Raw genomic sequence first — 21,910 nt, 5'->3', positions numbered from 1 at the left:
CGGTAGGTAGCCAACTTGATGCCATTCTTTCGTCAAGGCGAAAACTCTTCAGAAATTTGTGTCAGCGGAATTTCATAACACAATTTCGGAAGTTTGGGAATGGATGCTTGCTTATCATAGTAGGTTTTGTTAATTTATCAATTACTTCAGCTACGAGGGCAGCAAAATCACTTGTAAAACGGAAGGCTTCATTAATTGGTCACATTGTTTGACAGCAATCAGACGATCTGGAATTGTGGTGGGCAAGGTAGAAGGGAAAAAAAATCGGTTGTCTGTAAAGTCGGTTTACTGACGATAGTTAAACGTGACAACGTCATAACAAAATACTGATGGAGTGGTTTCATTTTTCAATTATCGCAATTATCGTTGCTATAAACAATTGACACCACATTCACTTTTCACTGAACTTCATACTTGACGAAAACATGTAAATGTATTATTATATAGCAGCTGTCCACGCGGATGCATCGCTCACTCAAGTAGGAAAGAGACAGATGTTGAACGCTGCCGAACGCGGAGGCCGATTGTGCCTCTTTGTCGATCGTTGCGCGCTCTCGCTTGCACTTCAAGCCTTAAATGGAACGCCTCATAGCGAGGTAACGCCGCATGAGTCATCTTTTTTCGTGCGTGCAGCTGGCTCCATCGAATTATAAGACGTTGTCACATCAAAACCCATTTATTTAGTTTGTTTTAGTTAGAAAATTGGTAATACAATTCTTATTATATTATTCTTATGATTGTCAAATATTATCAAAATATTGGGTGCACAAGCAATAAATCTACATAGCATCGAATATTCGATCTGTTTTTCCGTCTAAATTCAAAGTTTATTATTATTTGACTATTATTTTGAGTATTTGATTGAACCCTTAAGTTTCTCGTTTGTTTTTTTTACGAGACCCGATTTTTAGAACGATTAACAGTACCGATTGTTAAATTAGAATTCTTTAAAAGCACAGACAATTCGCCTTTAATCCTATTCATCTTCAACCGATTTTCGATATAATGCACGTAAGAATGATGAAATATCTTCGGTACAATTTCATTGACTGCTATTTCCAGTATTTAGCGAGGGCTATGTGTTTTAAGGTTTCATTAAACCAGAAACCTTAAAAGAATGCTCAGAACTTTGCTTACTCGTTTTTCTTCGCTGTGTCAGTGACGTGTTTTTTTTTGTTTTTTATTGAATTCTTTATTTATTACCGTTAGCGGATGTCGTTGCTCTTGGACGTCAGAAATGTATAGGTGCAGAGCCAAGCCGCTACCTACTGTTGCGTATAATAAGCACCGCTGTTCCATTGCTATATCTTCTTTACTGGTGGTAGAACCTCTAGTAAGTCTGCACGGGTAGGTAGTTTGGTCTAAAGGATATGACGTCCGGTGCATTCGTATCAAGCGATGCACCGGTGTTCGAATCCCGCAGGCGGGTACCAATTTTTCTAATGAAATACGTACATAATAAATGTTCACGATTGACTTTCACGGTGAAGGAATAGCATCGTGTAGTAAAAATCAAACCCGCAAAATTATAATTTGCGTAATCACTGGTGGTAGGACCTCTAGTGAGTCTGCACGGGTAGGTACCACCACCTCGCCTATTTCTGCCGTGAAACCGTGATGCGTTTCGGCTTGAAGGGTGTGGGAGCCGTTGTAACTATACTGAGACGTCGGAACTTATATCTCAAGGTGGGTGGGGCATTTACGTTGTAGATGTCTATAAGCTCCTGTAACAACATAACACCAGGTGGGCTGTGAAATGGTCCACCCATCTAAGCTATAAAAAAAATTCTAATTCTAACACAATGTGACGCGTATTTGTTTTTCGATAAAGGTGGCCAATATCGCTAATTTATAAAGTATGCCTTACACGAAAGTAGGACGACTTTCGTGTTTATAATGTATAGGGTGCAGTGTGAGATTGTTATTAAAATAATCTGTTGTTTAAATATGTTTATTGTTAAGACATTTATGTTATGTTATTAATAAAATCAATTTAATGCTAATGTTATGAATCCACCCGGGTAACGCGGTAGTTGATCGTGCACTTACGATTTGTGGAAATAAAATTAACCCGTCATGTGAATCATGATGACAAAAGTGTTCGGTAATATATCAATATATATATAACGGCCGTCTGGTGTAGTGGTAAGTGACATGGTCACTACATTCGCGGGTTCGAATCCCGCCAAGGGAAGATATTTGTATGATAAATATAAATGTCCTTCCAGGGTTATGGGTGTATATTAATTATATGTATGTGTATAATAAAAATATTATATTTATTTCCGTTATCTGGTACTTGTAACACAAGTTATTTACGAACTTAGCACAGGACCAGTTAACGTGGCGTGATTGTTAGTAAATATTTATATTTATTTATTTATTATTTATATTTATTTATTTATTTATCAACAAACATAATGATATTTGACCATGAATGTTGTGAGAAACAGACGCATAATATCTGAATACATCTATTGTGATAGAAGTCAATCTTGATAATTATGCAATAGAATTGCTAATTTCCTAAATATGAGTCAAGTCGTTTTTGAATGACGCTCGAAGCAACAAAAATAAACAGACAAGACAAATAGCAGATTTCATTTTTTTATTTTATTTTTTTATTGCCTAGATGGGTGGACAAGCTCGTTAAGCGGTTACTGGAGCCCATAGACATCTACAACGTAAATGCGCCACCCATCTTAAGATATAAGTTCTAATATCTCAGTATAGTTACAACGGCTGCACCACCCTTCAAGCTGAAACGCATTACTGCTTCACGACCGAAATAGGCAGGGCGGTGGTACCTACCCTTGCGGACTCACAAGACGTCCTACCACCAGTAAATTAGGCAAATTTTATTTTTTACGCGATGTTATTCCTTCACCGTGGAAGTCAACCGTGAACATTTGTTAAGTACGTATTTCATTGGAAAAATTGGTACCCGCCTGAGGGATTGGTCACCGGTGCATCGCTAGATACGAATGCACCGGTCGTCTTATCCTTTAGGCCACGACGACTTCTTTCTTTCTTTAGTGTTTCGATTAGATAATATAACCAGTTCAACCTGGAGGTTTTCATGCAGAAATCTGGCTTGTCTTGTTTAATCAGTCGCTGACATAGAAGTAAGCTCTCCTTGGGAATACTAGAATTTTGATTAGCAACCTTAAGAAATATAGCCAGTGGGAAATGATGAAAATACTACTACGGACCATCGATGAGGAAGTGCTAGCAATAGCTAGAACAATTTGGGGTTAAGCATTTGTATTTACAACTCTAAAGATCGATTTACTATTTTCCCGTACTTTGTTCGTGAAGTTATTAAAATATTCTCTTAAAATTTTAGTAATTTAACTTCTTATGAATAGTTAGATATAATAGCAGTTACATATTAATGACATATTGAGTAAGCTCACGGGGCTCAAGCTGGAGTGTTGCTAACACTGACCCTAGCAAGAGCAGTGCTTCGTAGAATCTACCACCGAATCGAAAACGCGATCCACTGAGAAGATCCGTCGAAAAACTCAGTGGGCTGTGTCTGTGGGTTATAATTCGCTCGTCGAGCCCTTCGTCGCAAGCGACGGTTTCGACTAGGAAATGCTTCTAACTCCTTCGCGCTTCCGACCAGTTAATAATTACGATTAAGTTATTTTACGATTAATTTTTTGTTCAAAATTTGTTGTACAATTCTAAATTTATCCTTGATGGAGATATTTTGGCTTGTGGTGTCTCCGATAACAATGAAATTTAATTTATAATGACATTGATAAAAGTGATCAAACAAAAAGATTGTTTTTTTATTATTCTTTCAATGTAAAGGAATGGAATGTAATTATAAAGTGCGTTTCCAATCACAGCCCACTTCAAATGAAGACCGTTGCTTGCGCAACCGTGAACAATAACGATATTGAATAGGACAGTTCCCATTAAAACAGTTGCAAACATTCAATTGCATCGAATGATTGTTATCGACACTTCGTAATTAACTAGATTTGTTTAGAGTTCTGTTCGTTCAATGTTTCCGATCGTATATCTTTGCTTACATAAAATATTTTTTCTTCAGTTTGATTCAATCCAATTTTTTTTGTTTATTTGATTGTTAAGTAATTCCTATAATGGCTTTCTCGAATAAGAAATGATCTAATATTTAAAAAAAAAATTTGATGAAGAAACAATTTTAGTTTGATAAACGAACCAGCGATATATTTATCTTTGTAATTGATTAATTTTACGGTATCACAGATGGATGGTTATTATATTTACGTTGATCGTTTTCATCGTACGATTCTCGAAGCTTCCAATACTTTACATGTTTGGATGGTCAACGAAAAAAGCGCGGTACATTGAAGTAGTTTTAATCAATACTTACTGTATCATCATTATCATCATCCGCCCACAGTCGTCCACTGCTTGGCATAGGCATCTCCCAATCCACACCACTGAGCCTGGTCTTCGGCTTCATCCACTTCTTTTTTTTAAGTATCGACCTTAAAACGACATAACTCTTAGATCACAAAAAAATATTCAAATTAACATTAATGATATTTTGAATAATAAAGCTTTTTATTTAATTGATTCTTTTTCCGACAAAAATATTGAACACAAACTTCAAGAATAACACACAGAAATTATGCTCACTAGAAAGGATATACAGTCAAAACCGTTTACTGCGACATCGTTTAATACAACATGCCGGTTATAATAACCAAGAACAAAGGTCCCGACTGAATGCCATATGACCGCCTTATTAAAAATATTGCTTTATACGACATTGCTAATAACGACATACCTCATAAAACGACCACATTTAACTAATATTTCGGAGAATTAGATCTGTTAGAACGACCGGCTAAGCTGTATTGTAAACAATTTGAATAGGTAACCACATTTGTCTTTTATGGCTATTAAAATCAGGAAAGAAAACAATAGGATTTAGTTTAGTGTAGGGTATTTTCTAATTCTTAGAAACAAAACACGTGCATGCGGTAGAGTCAAAGCCCGCTTCTTCATATCTCTTCAGTTAGTTTGTTACTTATCTATACACAAGACGCACCAAAACTTTGTGGAGTTATTCGTGAAACTTTCAAAATGCCGCAAAGAAAAAGAAAACAAATGAATATTAAAGAAAAATCGCGTATTATGTAAATATATTTTACCAATAATTCCCTATCGGTTTGTTTGTACTTGCACGATACACATTAAACATCACCGGTTGTTACGACTATCGGTTTTTACGACTGAATATGAGCAGTCCCTTCGATGTCGTTATAACAGATTTTGACTGTATCTGTAATTTTGAATGAAGGGTAAAATCGCCTTTGGTTAGAGTTATTAAAATAATATGTAGTTATTTAGATTTGAAAACATGAAACGAAATATTTCGAAAATATCTGGTATAATTTATCTAATACCAGATCCAATAATTTGTAACAAAATTTACGAGCACTCTTGCTATGATATAATATTTTATTGCGATCCAATTTATCCCGAATAACTTTCGTTTCTGTTTTCCTATCGTATATGCTTTTTTTTTTTCTACTAATCAGGTCAACTGATTAACTAAACTAAAATTGATAAAACCTATCAGTAGCCCCATGCCCCATATAGTAATTTCGGACATATTTGTACCGCCATTTTGGATAGATAATTTGTATTTTAGCTACGAAGTAAGCATTTGTTCCAATTTAAAGGGAAAGATGTTAAACAAATCCATTGAGATTTTGAAATCATGTTAAGCATTTTGGTAACAGTCCCGGTAACCACTTTACATAATCCACCTTGGATTGTAAGATCAACGGCCCAAGTAGATCTAATCAAATAGAAAAATAATTAGTTTCTGCGAGTATTACCATTATGTGCTAATTCCTTGGGAATGACTTTAAGGAAATTAAAAATGGCGTCACGTTAAAACAGCTAATTTAATGATTTCATTCCAATCCAATCCATGATTACAAGAGATAATATTTATCGTAAGGCTTTTAAAAGAATGCAAAGGGTTCTAAGAATCATTTCGAGAGTATTTTGAAGAGGAGCCAAAGACGACGACCCTTATTTTAGAATTTACACCCGAAAAGCCTACCATTACAATCATCTGATCTAAAAAGTTTTTTTTTTTATCATAATGGCTTTATGAAAACAAAAGATGTTAAAATGCATGTTCATTGTTCATTAAGGTCAATGAAAGACTCTAACGTTTTGTTTTAACGGGTTTTGATAAATCTTTATTGTATTACGAACGAAATCGCTGAATGGTTTTTGAGCTACTGTTTATGGGGAAGATTAGTCTACTGAGGCAATGTGGTTACCATTACGACAATCAGTAATGCCGGGAAGCTTACCACTTCTGTTTAAATTAGTCTAGGACTAATTCAATCTAGAAATGTAGCTAATTCAACTTCAACAAATTCTAATCTTTTAATTCTAAGCTAACCACTTCAGTTTAAATTACTCTAAGACTAATTCCATCTAGAAATCTTAACTAATTCAACTTCAACTAATTCTAATCTAGAAAGACATGTCATCGCTGCACTGGTTTTTTTAGTAGCCTAGTTGCTCCCGCGGTTCCATTTTGTCTATAGTATCTCTGGTACGTGTCATCTTTTTTTTGGTTCGGGATGAAATAGCCGGATATCCGCTTGCGATGGCGATGGGTGAATTATGTTGGAGTGTAACCGAGTAAAGTGCCGTGTTGCTCAACAGTCAGCCTTTAAATCTCGGATTAGAATAAATTCAACCGTGGCAGACGTGGGACAAAGAGATGTCTCGGAGCAACGAAAAAAAAATTTTGCTTGAAGTTAATACGTAAAATTTTAATTCCATTAAATTCGTTTAGATCGATACATTATTTATTTTTCTAGTAAAGTCTTATTATTCAGATGTGTGCTGGGCGCTTGAAAGAAACAGACAGGTTTGGAATGTAGTCGAGCGGTCTCACAAATATATACAAACATACACATATGTACGTATGTAGAGTACTAGTGTGCGCAAGTCGCTGAGCGCAATGCAATGTGATAGATTAGTTATTAATATAAAAAATGTAGAAGTTGTTTATATATGTATCTATACAAGATTGTTGAAAAAAAATAATGTAACTAGTATGGACTGTCTTAATGACGCAGTAGTCAGTGCCTCTGACTACTGGGTTGTGGGTCGCGTGTTTGATTCCCCCCTGTGGCAAACATTTGCGTGATGAGCAGGTTGGTCTTTGTTTGGGTTTTTAGTATCCTACATACATTTAGGATTAAACATATTTCCGTAAGCTAGTCTTTAGGTCCTATAGTACAAGAATTCCTAGTTCGGGGTCAGATTACTGTGAGCAATTAATTTATCTTCGACTATATAAACCTTATATTATTACTGAGACCTTAGAACTTATATCTCAAGGTGGGTGGCGCATTTACATTGTAGATGTCTATGGGCTCCAGTAACCACTTAGCACCAGGTGGGTTGTGAGCTCGTCCACCCATATAAGCAATAAAAAAAATATATTCCAATAATCGAATAGCTTACAACTAATATCATTCGAAAGGCATTTAATTTTTACACGTACTTATTGTATAAAAGCAGACAAAGCTTAACAGTGCAGTTATCGGGAAGCCACCTGTTAGTTTGCATAAAAACACTTATGGTATTTTAACAATATTTATACATTTAGGCCACCAATGCGGTGGACCGACCAAATTAAAACTGCAGTGGGAGGTCCCCTAAATGAGTGCAGTAGAATGGCCTCGAGCAGGGAGAGATGGCGCGACATCGTAAGACGCATCAAGTCTGCCCCTTCCAACACTACATGACGATCACGAGCACTCTGTCAAGAGTGACACGACTGAGAAGAAGAAAAATACATTTATATGGTTCAGAAATAAAAAAGCAATGTCGAATCGAATTTAGTACCATTTGGGTACCAGCTAGTCAAACCTCTATCTGCGCGAAACTGCAAGTAAAACATTATACCATACCATTCCATCACAGATAATTTTTGCCTCTCTGCAATACTTCCATCTTTCAATTAACAATCTACTTGATAAATTTTATGGTAGACGAATTAACAATGGAAACCAATCCTTATTGTTTGCATATAAAGCCTTAATAACGTTGAATACAATGTATCGCACACGCAAAATAAGGATCGAACCCACATCAAGAGTGTTTTTCAGATATTGACATTTGCTGTTAAGTGGGTGTCTCGACGGTACGAAGTGGATTGTTCGTAATAATGTGATGGAATTGTCTTAGCTTTCAACGGAGAAAGAGAAAACTGAACTGATTGCTTTAAGTTAACTCAAATTCGTATGCTGTTGGAGAAACGCTCATAGTGGCTAACGTAGGCAAACGTTCTAACTGCAAACTAATTTGAAATAACGTTCACGCTATCGAGAACGTTAAAAAACTCTCACTAAGCACACTGTACTAAAAATCTATCAATAAGTAGGGATTAAACGGAAAATTATATCCCATATGTTGACTCTGCCTGGGGTTTGAATGTTAACCATTCCCGTGACCTAATGTTGGGGACCAGTTGTCATCATGACACTGTCACTGCAGAACCAAGTTGTTGGTATTGTAACTAGTCTGTTCTCTTCAATGGGACTATGACAGATAAAATCAAAATCACTTTTTATTCCTACTCGTGTTGAGGGACTATTATTTTATCATCAGATTTTACCGCTTGCCACGAAAAGTTGTCCCGTTCAACAATTTAATCAAATCCTCCTTCTATTGTTTTGTTTTCAGATTCATAAAGTTTTGAAAACCCGTACAGTACCTAGTGGACTTTTTTACAATTGGATTCGATGATTTATCTTCATCAGAGTTATATTATGTAGTTGTTGGATGTTATTACTATATTCTTAGCTTTCTTTGGTTCGTCGCAGTCGTCGTTTTACCGTTAACAACGTTTCAAATTCTTTTATTATAACATTCCAAATGAAACTTCTAGAAACACAAATATGTGGAATTCTGTTGTATGTCGTCTCGCTCTCCCCGTTGAAAGGATAAGCAGGAATTTTTATTTAATCCTACAGGCAGGCTAGGCGCCCTCGCTAAGTGTACGGAAAGGAATTTGTCCTCGTATATGTTTTTATTACTTTCAGACGTCATCGGGTTTCAAATCAACTGTCATCACATTCTTTAAGAGTGTCACTTTCTTTAATCATCTATTATAATAAGTGACAGATTTCTGATATTTTGGGTTATCATGAGTGTTATTGTACTGACTAATCTGAATATTTTATACGATGTGCTATTGTTATTTGATATTGGCCATACGCGAACTACTTTAATTGTTTGGTTGATGTAAGCCTATGAGAAGGTAATAAATAGTCTATGAAAAAGCATTGTAAGCATTACTGCTTTTCAAGAAGACACAATGCTATCAAAGTGTGAAATAGCAATGTTGAATCGGACATTTTTATTGTAGTAATTAAAGATCGAAAATATTTTTGAAGGATCTGGGGAAAAAACGAAATTGAAGACTGCGGTGAAGTCAAACTCAACGAAAATCGAACTAGGTCCGCAGATGAGTGATAAGAAAGCAGACCCTCATTTTTAAATGCTTAAAACATTCTATTCGCAAGAAAAAGTATAGGAGCAGCAGCAGAACTCCAAATACGTTGAAGGTCAAACGGCAACATGCAAAGTGTCTCTCCCTTGCTCTATCTCATATCTTTCCTTTCTGTCTCTGAAATTTTTTTTCGTTAACTTGTAGACGCTCATTTCTCTACACCTGTCTACACCTGTTACTATTATAGAGTAGACAGAATTTATACTTAAAGAGTATATCTATACTAATATTATAAAGCTGAAGAGTTTGTTTGTTTGAACGCGCTAATCTCAGGAAGTACTGTTCCGATTTGAAAAATTCTTTCAGTGTTAGATAGCTCATTTATTGAAGAAGGCTATAGGCTATATAGCATCACGGTAAGGCCAATACAAGTGGACCACCAATAAACAATGTTTGAAAATAGGGGTTTAAATAGCTCCTTAACATTCTATATTATAATTTCTAATATTATTACCTTCTACGTAAATGAAGTGGGGGTAAACTATAGCGTTATGCCAAGGTAAGTATTCCACGCGAACGGAGTCGCGGGCAAAAGCAAGTTTATTTATAAAGTAGACATACATACACAAGTAGAAATTGTAACATAAAAAACACCATTTATTGTCCGCTAAGATTGAAAGTGTCCATTTTAACTCAAATTTAATTTTTGCCTATCAGCACTAATTTGTTTATGTTTACGTAGGCTAACCCCGCTCCGGTTCACTCAGAGAAAATATATGAGTTTTCGAGCTAATTGATTTAGGGAAGAGGGAAAATACGTTTAACGAAAACTACTTTTCTTGCGTATTTTTCCCGACGTTTCGAATACTAACATCGGTGCTACCACGTGTTTACGACTCGCGAATACTGTTCTTAGGTTTTAATACTATACATATATTATCTTGAAACACACAACATTACTGGTGGATGTCTTTTGAGTCCGCACGGGTAGGTACCACCACCCTGTATATTTCTGCCGTGAAGCAGTAATACGTTTCGGCTTGAAGGGCGGGGCAGCCGTTATACTGATAAAAGTGGGACCCTTACAACTCATGTCTCAGGGTGGGTGGCGGCATTTACGTTGTATATGTCTATGGGTTCCGGTAACCACTTAACACCAGATTGGCCGTGAGCTCGTCCACCCATCTAGGCAATAAAAAAAAAAGTTCCTTTTTGCAGTTTAATGATAAGGAATTTAGCCTATAACATAATTGAGTCGACTATTATCAAAGCCGGCAATGTGACTTTTGGACGATTATTGGTAAATCAGAAAAACGAATTATTGACTTTGTATTCCATTGGCAGTCACAAAACTCTTCTGAACGACATCTTAGATAAATAACAGGTTAAGTATTAACCTTTATTTAATGCAGGTTTTGAACCGTATTCTTTGAAGGAGACGATTATATTCAAATCAATCTGTATTGACATATCAACAACATTTTTTTGTCCAAATGCACAGATTGCCACCTTTGATAATAGACGACTCAATTATCAGTTAACTCAAGCATTCTTATTTAACTCAAATTTTGAATACCGGCCCGTTTCGCGCCAATTTAAAGTAAAAAAAAATCGATTTCGTTCTCTTAAATTGTTTTTTTTTTCTTTTACAGAAAACCATTTGCGCGCGGTTCCACTGCTCGGTGGCAAGAACTAAAAACGAAGTTCCTAGTGTAATTTAACAAAAATATCGATTAGTGTTATGAAATCGGTGTAAGTGTACAAAAGTGTGAGTTCATCAGTGTTCGAAATGTCGGAAAGATTTAAAGTGACGAAGTTCGATGACCCCAAAGGGAAAACTTTCAAAAACTACGGAGCGACCTGTGCCGAGGCTGACGCCGAGCAAAAGGGAAAACTTCTGTCCACTTCAGGTAAGTTTTTCCTAATTTAAATTTATGTGGGTAGTCTTTAAGTTTTTTTTTTTATGTTAGATAAAATTATTTCTTGATTGCCTGTGCTCATTAAATGTGCGTTTCGGTTAGATGGATCCCGCCCGTCACCACTGTTGTACAGTTCAGTTGAAACTTTGACCTCAAGGTCAATTGTTAGGTCAATTGTAACTTTGACCTCAAGGTCAATTGTTAGGTATGTAAATGGAATTTGGTAACTTTTTAATAATAGGTGGATCTACCGGTATCGTATCAGAAACAGATACGAGATAAGAAAAAGTTTACGCAAACCATGAATGCATACTAGTAACGATCTATTTATCGATACCTAAACTATGTAGTCTATATATTAATACGTGAAGCAAAAACTTTGTATCCCTTTTTACGAAAATTGCGCGGACGGAGGAGTATGAAATTTCCCACACTTATAGAGAATATAGAGAAGGAGTGCACAGTGCTAATATTTTTTTTAAATAGTGCATAAAAGATACATTAAATCAATAAAGAAAACATTACACACACTACCATGTATTTGACACACACGCATGCCTACTATTTGTTTATTGTCAAACTTTTCTTATTGCATAAAGTCTATGGTCAAATTGAAAATAGACTAAATATTGTTTGTCTTTGTTAATATTTGTTTAAAGTGTAGTCTTGGCGAAATCTGTGATTAAAGAAGTAGGTATTATATAATAATATAATAATCAATCTTATAATTTCAATTAATTATAGTCGAATTTCGACTACTGCGGGATCACTAGTATTAATAATTATCTATACTTACATAAATTATAAATTTGAAAATTTGTATATTTAGATATTGCTAAATGGTAGGCAGCGACTTGGCTGTGACCCTGGCATTACTGTCGTCCATGAGCGTTGGTAACCACTTACCATCAGGTGGGCCGTATGCTCGTCTGTCTACAAAGATAACAAATATATATAGCCCAATTAATTTGTCTAAAATTTCACACAAAAACAGCTTGTAGCCTAGATTAGTAAATAGGATACTTTTTTTGTTGGTAAATGTTACGACTTGAGCTAAGAGGGCTGTGTGTACAGTAAATACGACAGTGTGCTCGCTGGCTCGTGATATTACGTACCAATGGATCTAACAAATCGATTTGTAGTTGATGGAGCGGATGTTTTCACGAGAAACTCTTTAACTCGGGAAAATGCAACGTTTTTCATTTGTTTCTGAATTTCAAATTCAAAGCCGGCGCAACCGCAGGGCATATCTAGTTTTTAACGTACAGATAGGTGAAGGAGCTTAAGAACTACCCAGTGTAAAGTAGCTATCGGAGACCATGGACATCACAACATGAATGCCGCCACATGAGGCCGAAGTCTCAATTATACTGTAAAATGGCTATTATTAGGCCAGCCTTTAAGTTGAAACGCATGATTGTTTCGCGACAGAAATAGATAGGATGTTGGTACATGCCAAGTTCCAAGTACGCCCCAGTGCCAGTGAATGCCAGTTGGTGATTGCCTGGTTTATGAGAAAACGCCACAGCCTATTACGACACTCATGGGAATAGGAAACGTGGTGGTGATATTTTAGACCACCGCTGTGATTATCAAATGTACTATATACATATTTATATTATATACTTTTTTAAATATTCCTGATGGGAATCCAACCCGGACTTCGCTACATGTTAGATTATTATTATATTATTATTTATTCATATTTATTTAAAATCTTATTAATTACATAATATTTTTAAAAATATATTATTGAAAATATAATTTTAAAAAAAACACTATATAAAAATAGATTGCCGCTGATGGCGGTGCCTACGACACAAGCCAACAGTGGTTAGGACTCCAGAGTGAGAAACCTCCTTATTATTATTATTGTAAATCAATAGCCTGTATTAATAAAACAATACACGAAACACAATCGTACTAATACAATAGAAATTTAAATTGATAATCTGTGTTTGAACTACGAAATTCACGAACTTTGCCATTTCACAGTTTCCACTTTGACAAGTTGTTTGTGTGAGCGTCGCTTCGAAATAGATTTTAATGTAAAATTAAATTGTTAATAACTAAGTAGCGTTTCTATTGAGCAGTGCTAGGTAGGAATAATGGTGTAGCACTAATCTTTTACCTAATTAAGTGTGGTTGGAGGTGTTTTTTTTTTTTTTTGGTCAGGAGGAAATCGCCGGACTTCCGCCCTCCACTGGGGACGGCGGGCGGATTATGTCGGAGTCGAACCGACTAAAACCTCCTGTCGCTCAACAACCAACGTCCAAACCTCACATGAGACAGAACTCATGAAAAGGCAAGGGGGGAAAGTGAAGTGTTTAGTTTAGAGCACATCTCTCCCATCACCCTCCCTCTCGGGACGCCGGACTTGCGGTTGTCGGCGCCACGACCACCAGCCCTCTCGGTCATGGATAGCCGGCCTTCCATCACCCGGATGCTCTTGCGTAAAACGCGTGCAGAGCAGCTTGCACGTGGTCTTCTTAGGTCCCCTCGCCGGTCCCCAGACCGACATGTTAGGGTACAACATCGATGACTTTTATTTCTATAACTGACTCACACGGTGGTGCAGTAGTTATATTAAAGTACCCTACCCCCCTTTCTGTTTCGGCAGTTGCTCCCTTCACAGCTCGATTACATAAGTCAAAGTAAACTAAAATGAATTTATAGAAGCCATTGATGAAGCAATGGCCGCACCTAGTCTTATTGTAGCGACCAAGTTTTTCAATAATTAATATGGATGCTGAGTTTTTAACAAAAAATAAAATCATTAAACCTTTGGGTTATTAAGAGTGTTCGTTTCTACATTTTCGAACTTACCTAACCATATTATCTGTTGATATTTGTTAAGCGCTGATGTCACCAACGAAGAAATACGTTTTACAAGAGACAATAGACTTGTTTTATGTTATTACCGCCTACCTTGGTTTTGAGTAAGTCTATAGACTTAACATCTTTAGTAATAACGACCGGCGTACTCTTGTGAAACGTGTGAATGCTTGACCACAGAAATAGGTGGGCACGGAGGTATATCCTACCACTGAATATTCGAAGGAGTATCTCTTTTTTTGTCTCTGTTTTTAATTTTTATTTAGAAATAAAATCTTTGATTTGAGCGAGAGAACTTTTAAAACTGTCGGATGGCAATTAAAAGGGGCGCCATATCATTGTACCTGTTTGAAAACAACGGTGGCCGTCACGCGACGACGTTTAGCAGTGGAAATCTTGGCAAAAATATAAAATTGCTCATCATTCGATAATAATACTAAATAGAATAGTCTAGAACTAAGTAGAATAGGTAGTCATAAAGTGATGTTAAAGAATTTGAAGTTGAGAAACCAATATATGTTTGTAATTTTATTTATGAAAGACGCAACTTCCACCGTTGCCTAGAATGCACTTAAATAGTTTATGTAAAATTGGATCCAAGTAACAAAGAAACAATTGCAAATTTCATAGTCTAGTTTATCCATCACGACAATAATACCAATCAGGATTGATTCAGATCGCCCACATTCGTTTTACGAATGTTTTCATTACTTTAGCATGTTTATTTGCATAATTTGTTTGTTGAACATTTGTTTTGCAAATCAAAGTAATCCAAACATAAATATGGTTGTGTTTGAAAAACAAGACGTATTTTCATACCGGAGTTTTTTAATTATTCATACATTATTAATTACTTGTCTATGAGTAATATCATTGAATTGACAGATTTTTTGAGCCAGCAGTAATTTTTTTTTATTTTTTTTTATTGCTTAGATGGGTGGACGAGCTCACAGCCCACCTGGTGTTAAGTGGTTACTGGAGCCCATAGACATCTACAATGTAAATGCGCCACCTACCTTGAGATATAAGTTCTAAGGTCTCAGTATAGTTACAACGGCTACCCCACCCGTCAAACCGAAACGCATTACTGCTTCACGGCAGAAATAGGCGGGGTGGTGGTACCTACCCGTACGGACTCACAAGAGGTCCTACCACCAGTGATTACGCAAATTATAATTTTGCGGGTTTGATTTTTATTACACGATGTTATTCCTTCACCGTGAAAGTCAATCATGAATATTTGTTAAGTACGTATTTCATTAGAAAAATTGGTACCCGCCTGCGGGATTCGAACACCGGTGCATCGCTACATACGAATGCACCGGATGTCTTATCCTTTAGGCCACGACGACTTATATTATGAATATTAGATATTACGAATTAGAAGAATAACTTATCTAAAATACATTTTTACCTCAAACTTCCCCCGAATTAAACTATGGAAGGATTCCTTCCGCTGTAAAGGATTTGCCAAAAATTTTGTTTCGCTGTGGCTCTTTGGCTGCCAGTAATAAATAGTCAAGTTCGTCAGCATTGCCCAGCAAATACGGAGTAGATCTGTTAGTTTGAATTCGAACATGAAATGTCAAGATTCCCAAAATCGTTGAGGCGCAGGGTGTCATTGAAATGATTTGTCTGCTTATAAAGCAATAAACGAAATTTTCCTACCTGTGCTGGTAACCTTGAGGGGCTATATCTGCTTCACCGAGCTTGTAGATGAGCTCATGAGATTCTAACCTGATATTTTAGCTAAAATAACATAAAAGATATATATGCTATTGTACTATATTTATGATCATTTCTACTTCCTAGGCTTAAAAGAAAACGATAGGGTAGATATTACCAACCGTTTTTTACCAACCATTACCACATTTTTCTTCATCGGGCAGGCTTCGGATCATCTTACGAGGGATACACGCGCCTAGGGGACACGCGGAATAGGTAGGGCTTGACGATTTGCAGATGCTGGGAGCAGACCGTGGGCCCAAGGATATTTTTAGAGTCCTACCGCGCACCAAACAACTCCCCATTTTGCCAATTTCTGCTTCGAATTGTTCGCTGTTATGTACCCTTCGAGAGATGGATGGCGCTATGGTATCCACTACTGGGTCATGAACTTGCCAGCCCAGCCAGCCTATTTTAATGGCATAAAAAACTTTAAAAATATATTTCTAATTAATTTTACGGCAACTAGCATTTATTAATAGACAGCATAAATGCTGATCTAAGTTTATCTTTTGCTTATCATCTCGTAGCGGATATGAGGAGTGAATATTCGAAGCCGAAGTGATGTACTCGAGACATCGATTTCCGCTAACATAACCGTTTAAACGTGTTCTGATTATTTCCGTAACTAGAATTTGAATTCAGCTTAAATTGGCAGCATCGTTGTTGACGTTAGAGCGTGTTTTGGGAATATGCGGCTTGAAAACATTTCTTGTTCGGTTCGGTTTCTCTGGCCAAATAATCAATGTACTTTGAAACCCTCGTTTGGTAGGACAAGTTTATTTTTGTGTGAGATCGTGTTGTAGTGTCTATGAGCTTCTTAAGACTGGCTGAGTGGTAGATTTCGTGAATAGTAACCCTGACAACTACTGTACCACGGGTGCTCGATTCGGATTATTTGGGTTTGGAACAATGATATAATAAAAAAAAAAACATATTTTTTAGACCTGCTCTGTGTTTGTGGTCGTATTGTATTTTTTGTATGTATTTTCTTAAGCTTTGTTCTCTTTAAGTATGTTTCTTGTGTCATTAAAAGAAACTAGATGTCCTGCAGCGACTACTGCATATTCAATTCGACTATAATTAATTGGAATTGTAGGTTTGTACACTATTATGATTGTATTTTATACTTCTATAATCATAAATTTCGCCAAAGCTACACTATAATAAAATATTAATAAAGACAAACAATCTTTAATCTATTCTCAATTTGACAACAGACGTCAAGAACAAAAGTTTGACAATAAATAGTATGCGTGTGTACGTCAAATACATAGAATGTAGTGTGTATAATGTTTTCTTTATTGATTTAAAGTATATTTTATGCATTATTTAAAAAAATATTAGCATTGTGCACTTCTTCTTTAAATTCTCTATAAGTGTGGAAAATTTCATACCCCTCCGTCCGCGCAATTTTCGTAAAAAGGGATACAAAGTTTTTGCTTCACGTATTAATATATAGATTGCCGCGAAAGTGACCTAATTTTAAATTCCGGTATAATAATAATAATAAATAATAATAATAAATATTTACTAACAATCACGCCACGTTAATAAAAATATATTCGACAACGTACTGTACAATATGTTTGTAGACGCTGTGTTTGTATGGGTTTTGTAAACAACTAGGCTTTATTGTCGACAAGCTTGCTGTTGTTGACTTATGACATTATTGGTTAGCAGTCGCACACGAAAACAGTCTTTATTTGAAACTAGTTGGAATTGTTTTTCCATCGATGCATCTGTTTTGAGTCGCGGAATGTGTGTTTTATTTGAAGTATTTCTTCATAGTACGGTTCACTTGAATGAGTTGATCATCCAATCTAGTTTACCAAATATGTGAGTTTTCCAAAATCAGAAATTCAATACGTTGAACTAAAAATATTCGTTTAATACTTTTTATATCTTTTAGGTGGGTAGTTAGCACTTAAAATCAGCTGATTGTCAGAAGTTCACTGTCCATAATATTTACTTTTCATAGCGGATTTCAAAATATAAAGGTTATAAAACGAGAATTGTTTATGGTCTAGCTAAGCAAATGAATAATCTAGTCAACAAGCTAAAAAACACGTGTGGCACTCGGGGACTGGCGCGGTAAAGCTATTGCATAGCATTTCTTATCAACTTATGCAATTATAATTAGACAATAATAATCCGCACGGGTAGGTACCACCACCCTGCCAATTTCTGCCGTGAAACAGTAATGTGTTTCGGTTTGAATGGTGGGGTAGCCGTTGTAACTATACTGAGACCTTAGAAGTTACATCTCAAGGTGGGTGGCGCATTTACGTTGTAGATGTCTATGGGCTCTAGTAACCACTTAGCACCAGGTGGGCTGTGAGTTCGTCCACCCACCTAACAAAAAAAAAATAGCATTGTGATTCACACTGGCACATTATATGAATGTTTTTGCAGTAACAGCATTGCGACTGACGTCAAACTTGTTTTCAGAAATGATTGAAGCTAAAAAATAATCGACATCACTCGAGGTTTCTACGTTAAAACTTTAATTAAACTTTGGCTAAAAAGAATTTTACGTTTCACTGTTGAAACGTAGTTCGTTTGCAAAACCCCTTTTAGAAAAAACTCCTGTAGCGCGAAGCTCTAGTTTGAAGCTTTCAAACTGGAAAGCTCGAGTTTTACCTACACTGCACGATGCAGACGCGTAATTAGATTCAGTTTCCAAAGCTGAATTTCAAAATTTAGGCTTAAGGATACAGTGAGTTGTGACTATGCACTTTGTCGTTATGGTAAGGAACAACGGGTGATGGAAGCCGGTGGTCCCTGACTAACGCTTGGCTTGGTTCAGCGGGTCTAGCAAGTACAGGGGACGTGGAGGGCAGTGGAACCGATGACCGATGGTCCGGCGTCTCTTACAATACCTAATAGTGTTGATTAAGGCGAGCTTGGTTGGCAAACCGGATACCACGACTCCTTTGACTTTCTTTTTCTTCTACCTATGACCTGATAGCCTTGAGAGGCTATTTCAGCTTCACCCTAACGTTTGTAGGTGAGCTCACGGGACTCAACCGGAGAGTTACTAACACTGACTCTAGCAAGAACAGTGCTTCGCAGAATCTACCACCGGATCGGAAACGCGACCCACTGAGAAGATCCGGCGAGAAACTCAGTGGACTATGTCTGTGGGTTAATAACTTCGCCGGAGAAATAGATACGTAAACGGTGCCGTAACTCCGATGCCGACGTAAGCTTAACATACACCCTGTTACTTATATTAGTAACGACTAGGCATTATCGGCGTAGTCCAGTCGAAGCATTTTGAGGATTTTCAAAGGCTCATTTTATTTGTGACGCAATAACTCCGTTAATGTATAATTGTCTATACATCTATCTATAGGCAGGTACTTCAGTTAGGAGATTGAACGTCTGTTTGTATTACAACGTCATTTTGAATGATATCGAGATACAACAGTAGTAACAGTGATTTCCGAACAATAAGTAAATAATAAACACAAAATAAAAAAGCCTTTTATTTTTTGTTACCATTATTCATCTTATAGAGTATGTAGTTAGTTTAAAATTTAAAAGAATATTCTAAAATCCAATAATACATGTTTTATGAAATTTAAATTAGTTTAAAAATAAGTATCTTTTGACTAACTCGAAGAGAAATCCAGAAATAAGAATAAATAAATTTTAAGATCTGAACGATGTCAAAATCGAACAACCGACAATATATGATTTAATTTAGGATAATATATGTATTTTGCGTGCTCAAACATCTAAATCTGGGGAAGTGTCTGTGAACTGTATTATAAAACATACTGTGACGTTTAATTTTCATGAAAATGTTATACGCAATCTCGTATAAGCCCATATACCATATCATGTCATTACGTAATTAATTTAATTATTAACTAGTTTCTGAAGTTTTGAGTATGATGGAAAATAGGTCTGAGTAATCGCAAAATCTACTAAAACCAATATTTGTAAAAAAACAAGATTAATTGCTATATTAACTGAGTCCTATCAATCTAGCACCAATTACTGGACATTCTCTCTTTGTGCAACGACACTTTGATCACCGAACCAAATATTGAGCGCTTTTGTCGTGCACGTTGCGTTGTTCGATTTCGAGGATACTGATATGTACAAGGACATCCATAAGTACATAATATTATTAAGCTGTTTGCGTTACGCGCCGTTTGAAGTAAATTTTTTTTTAAGCATAAAAAAAAAAAAAGTTTTGTGAAAAATTTAATATAATTTAAAAAATAGCACACGCGTTTCGCACACCCCTACATAAACAAACACGCACACGCACACACACAAACACACACACACACACACACACGCACACGCACACACATACGCACTCACGTACACACATACGCACTCACGCACACAAACAATACATATTTTTTTAATAGAATTGACATTCAACATCTTATGATTAGCCTCTTATTATTAGCCGCCAAAATAAGATCAAGACTATCTACATAATATATAATCATTTTATGCTCATGGACGCTTTGTTGGTTCAGCCTGTGAGCTCTTATAATAGACATGTATATAACAGATGCGTTTATAACATCCGCTAATTTAATAAAATTCCTCAAAGCTCAGTACGACCACTTCTATGATAATTAATTTATTTTAAAATCATAGAAAAGTAGGTAGGATGGTGATGACGACTATAACTTAATTAAGTGTAGAAAGAAGATTTTCGTTGTGTATCAATTTACTTAACATTTCAAAGAAAGCCTTTCTTTTTATTTTCCGCTATATTCAATAGACATATACGACTTTAAGATACTATTAAACATATTTCTTTATACAATTTATTCTACATTTATAGACCAGAAATCGATATTTCTAGAAAAGGGACAAAAAAATGCTTGTTATCGAGAATTATTTAATATAATTTATTAAATATATTATTGTATGAAATTGTTATGAACAATTGATATCAAATTTGCACAACAGTGGTTTCTATCAAATATAGACTCAGTATGTATAATATGTATCAAAACAGGACCAAGCTCACAATAGAACCATTCGCCAATGCGGGTGTATTATGAGCTAGTAGTATATGATTTGACAGCCCCTTATCAACCGTAACACGGGCATTGTTCATAACAATACCCATTTCAATACATATAAATCTTATTTAAATGAATAAATGGAATCCCGTAGTAGGTATTATTGGTAGTAGGACCTCTTTTAAGTACGGACGGGTAGGTACCACCACCCTGCCTATATATACCGTGAAACAGTTAATGCGTTTCGGTTTGAAGGGTGGGGCAGCTGTTGTAACTATACTGAGACCTTAGAACTTATATCTCTAGGTGGGTGGCAGCATTTACGTTGTAGATGTGTATGGGCTCTGGTGACCACTTAACACCAAGTGGGCTGTGAACTCGTCCACCCATACATGCAATGAAAGAAGTTTCTAATAACTAACAGAGTTGTTTGAATATTGTGCTAACTAAGATTTATGTAAATTTCATTAAAAGCTGTCTCAATGATAGCAACTCATTTAATTAATCTAAAATATTGCTAAATCCTTCACCAGGGTTCAAGTTTTTTGCACAGACGAGCTTAAGTTCCGCACCTTTTCAGCGATTGTCAGAGCTCACAACATAAAATCAGTGCTCATTACTAGATTAAAATCTGAATTGAATTAAACCTTCAAATTCAAAAAACTTATAAAAAAAATGCTATCTAGCATTTATATATTTCTTTGAAACTAATAAAGCGTAGAGAGAAGGAAGCAGAGGCTTATAGAGGTAGCTTTCAATCGTTCATCGGGAGTAACCGATACAAATTTCAGTGGCTCTTACATACTGTCAGACAATATTTTTATAAAGAAATAAGTGCAAGTTTCATCCAATTACACATTACACTTTCCTCATCAGAATTAAATTATAAGTAATGGAAGTGGAGAACGACAAGTGTTCGCTCACGC

At 36.0% G+C, this 21,910-nt stretch overlaps 1 protein-coding gene across 4 annotated transcripts in view; it reads left to right on the top strand.

Annotated features, from left to right (window-relative positions):
* kcc (solute carrier family 12 member kcc) overlaps positions 1–21,910 on the top strand; it is a 468,256-nt gene that overhangs the window by 19,936 nt on the left and 426,410 nt on the right. For all 4 annotated transcript variants that reach the window (XM_089727869.1, XM_089727865.1, XM_089727868.1 and 1 more), the window contains exon 2: positions 11,155–11,412. In XM_089727869.1, coding sequence (XP_089583995.1) covers positions 11,292–11,412 — 121 coding nt within the window. In that variant the 5' untranslated portion in view covers positions 11,155–11,291. The remainder of the gene's footprint in view (positions 1–11,154; positions 11,413–21,910) is intronic.

This window comes from Bombyx mandarina, chromosome 05 (genome assembly GCF_030267445.1).
Source record: "Bombyx mandarina strain Sakado chromosome 05, ASM3026744v2".
Classification (NCBI taxonomy): domain Eukaryota; kingdom Metazoa; phylum Arthropoda; class Insecta; order Lepidoptera; family Bombycidae; genus Bombyx; species Bombyx mandarina.
The sequence above is the reverse complement of the archived record's forward strand: the minus strand, read 5'-3'. Positions and strand labels throughout refer to the sequence as shown.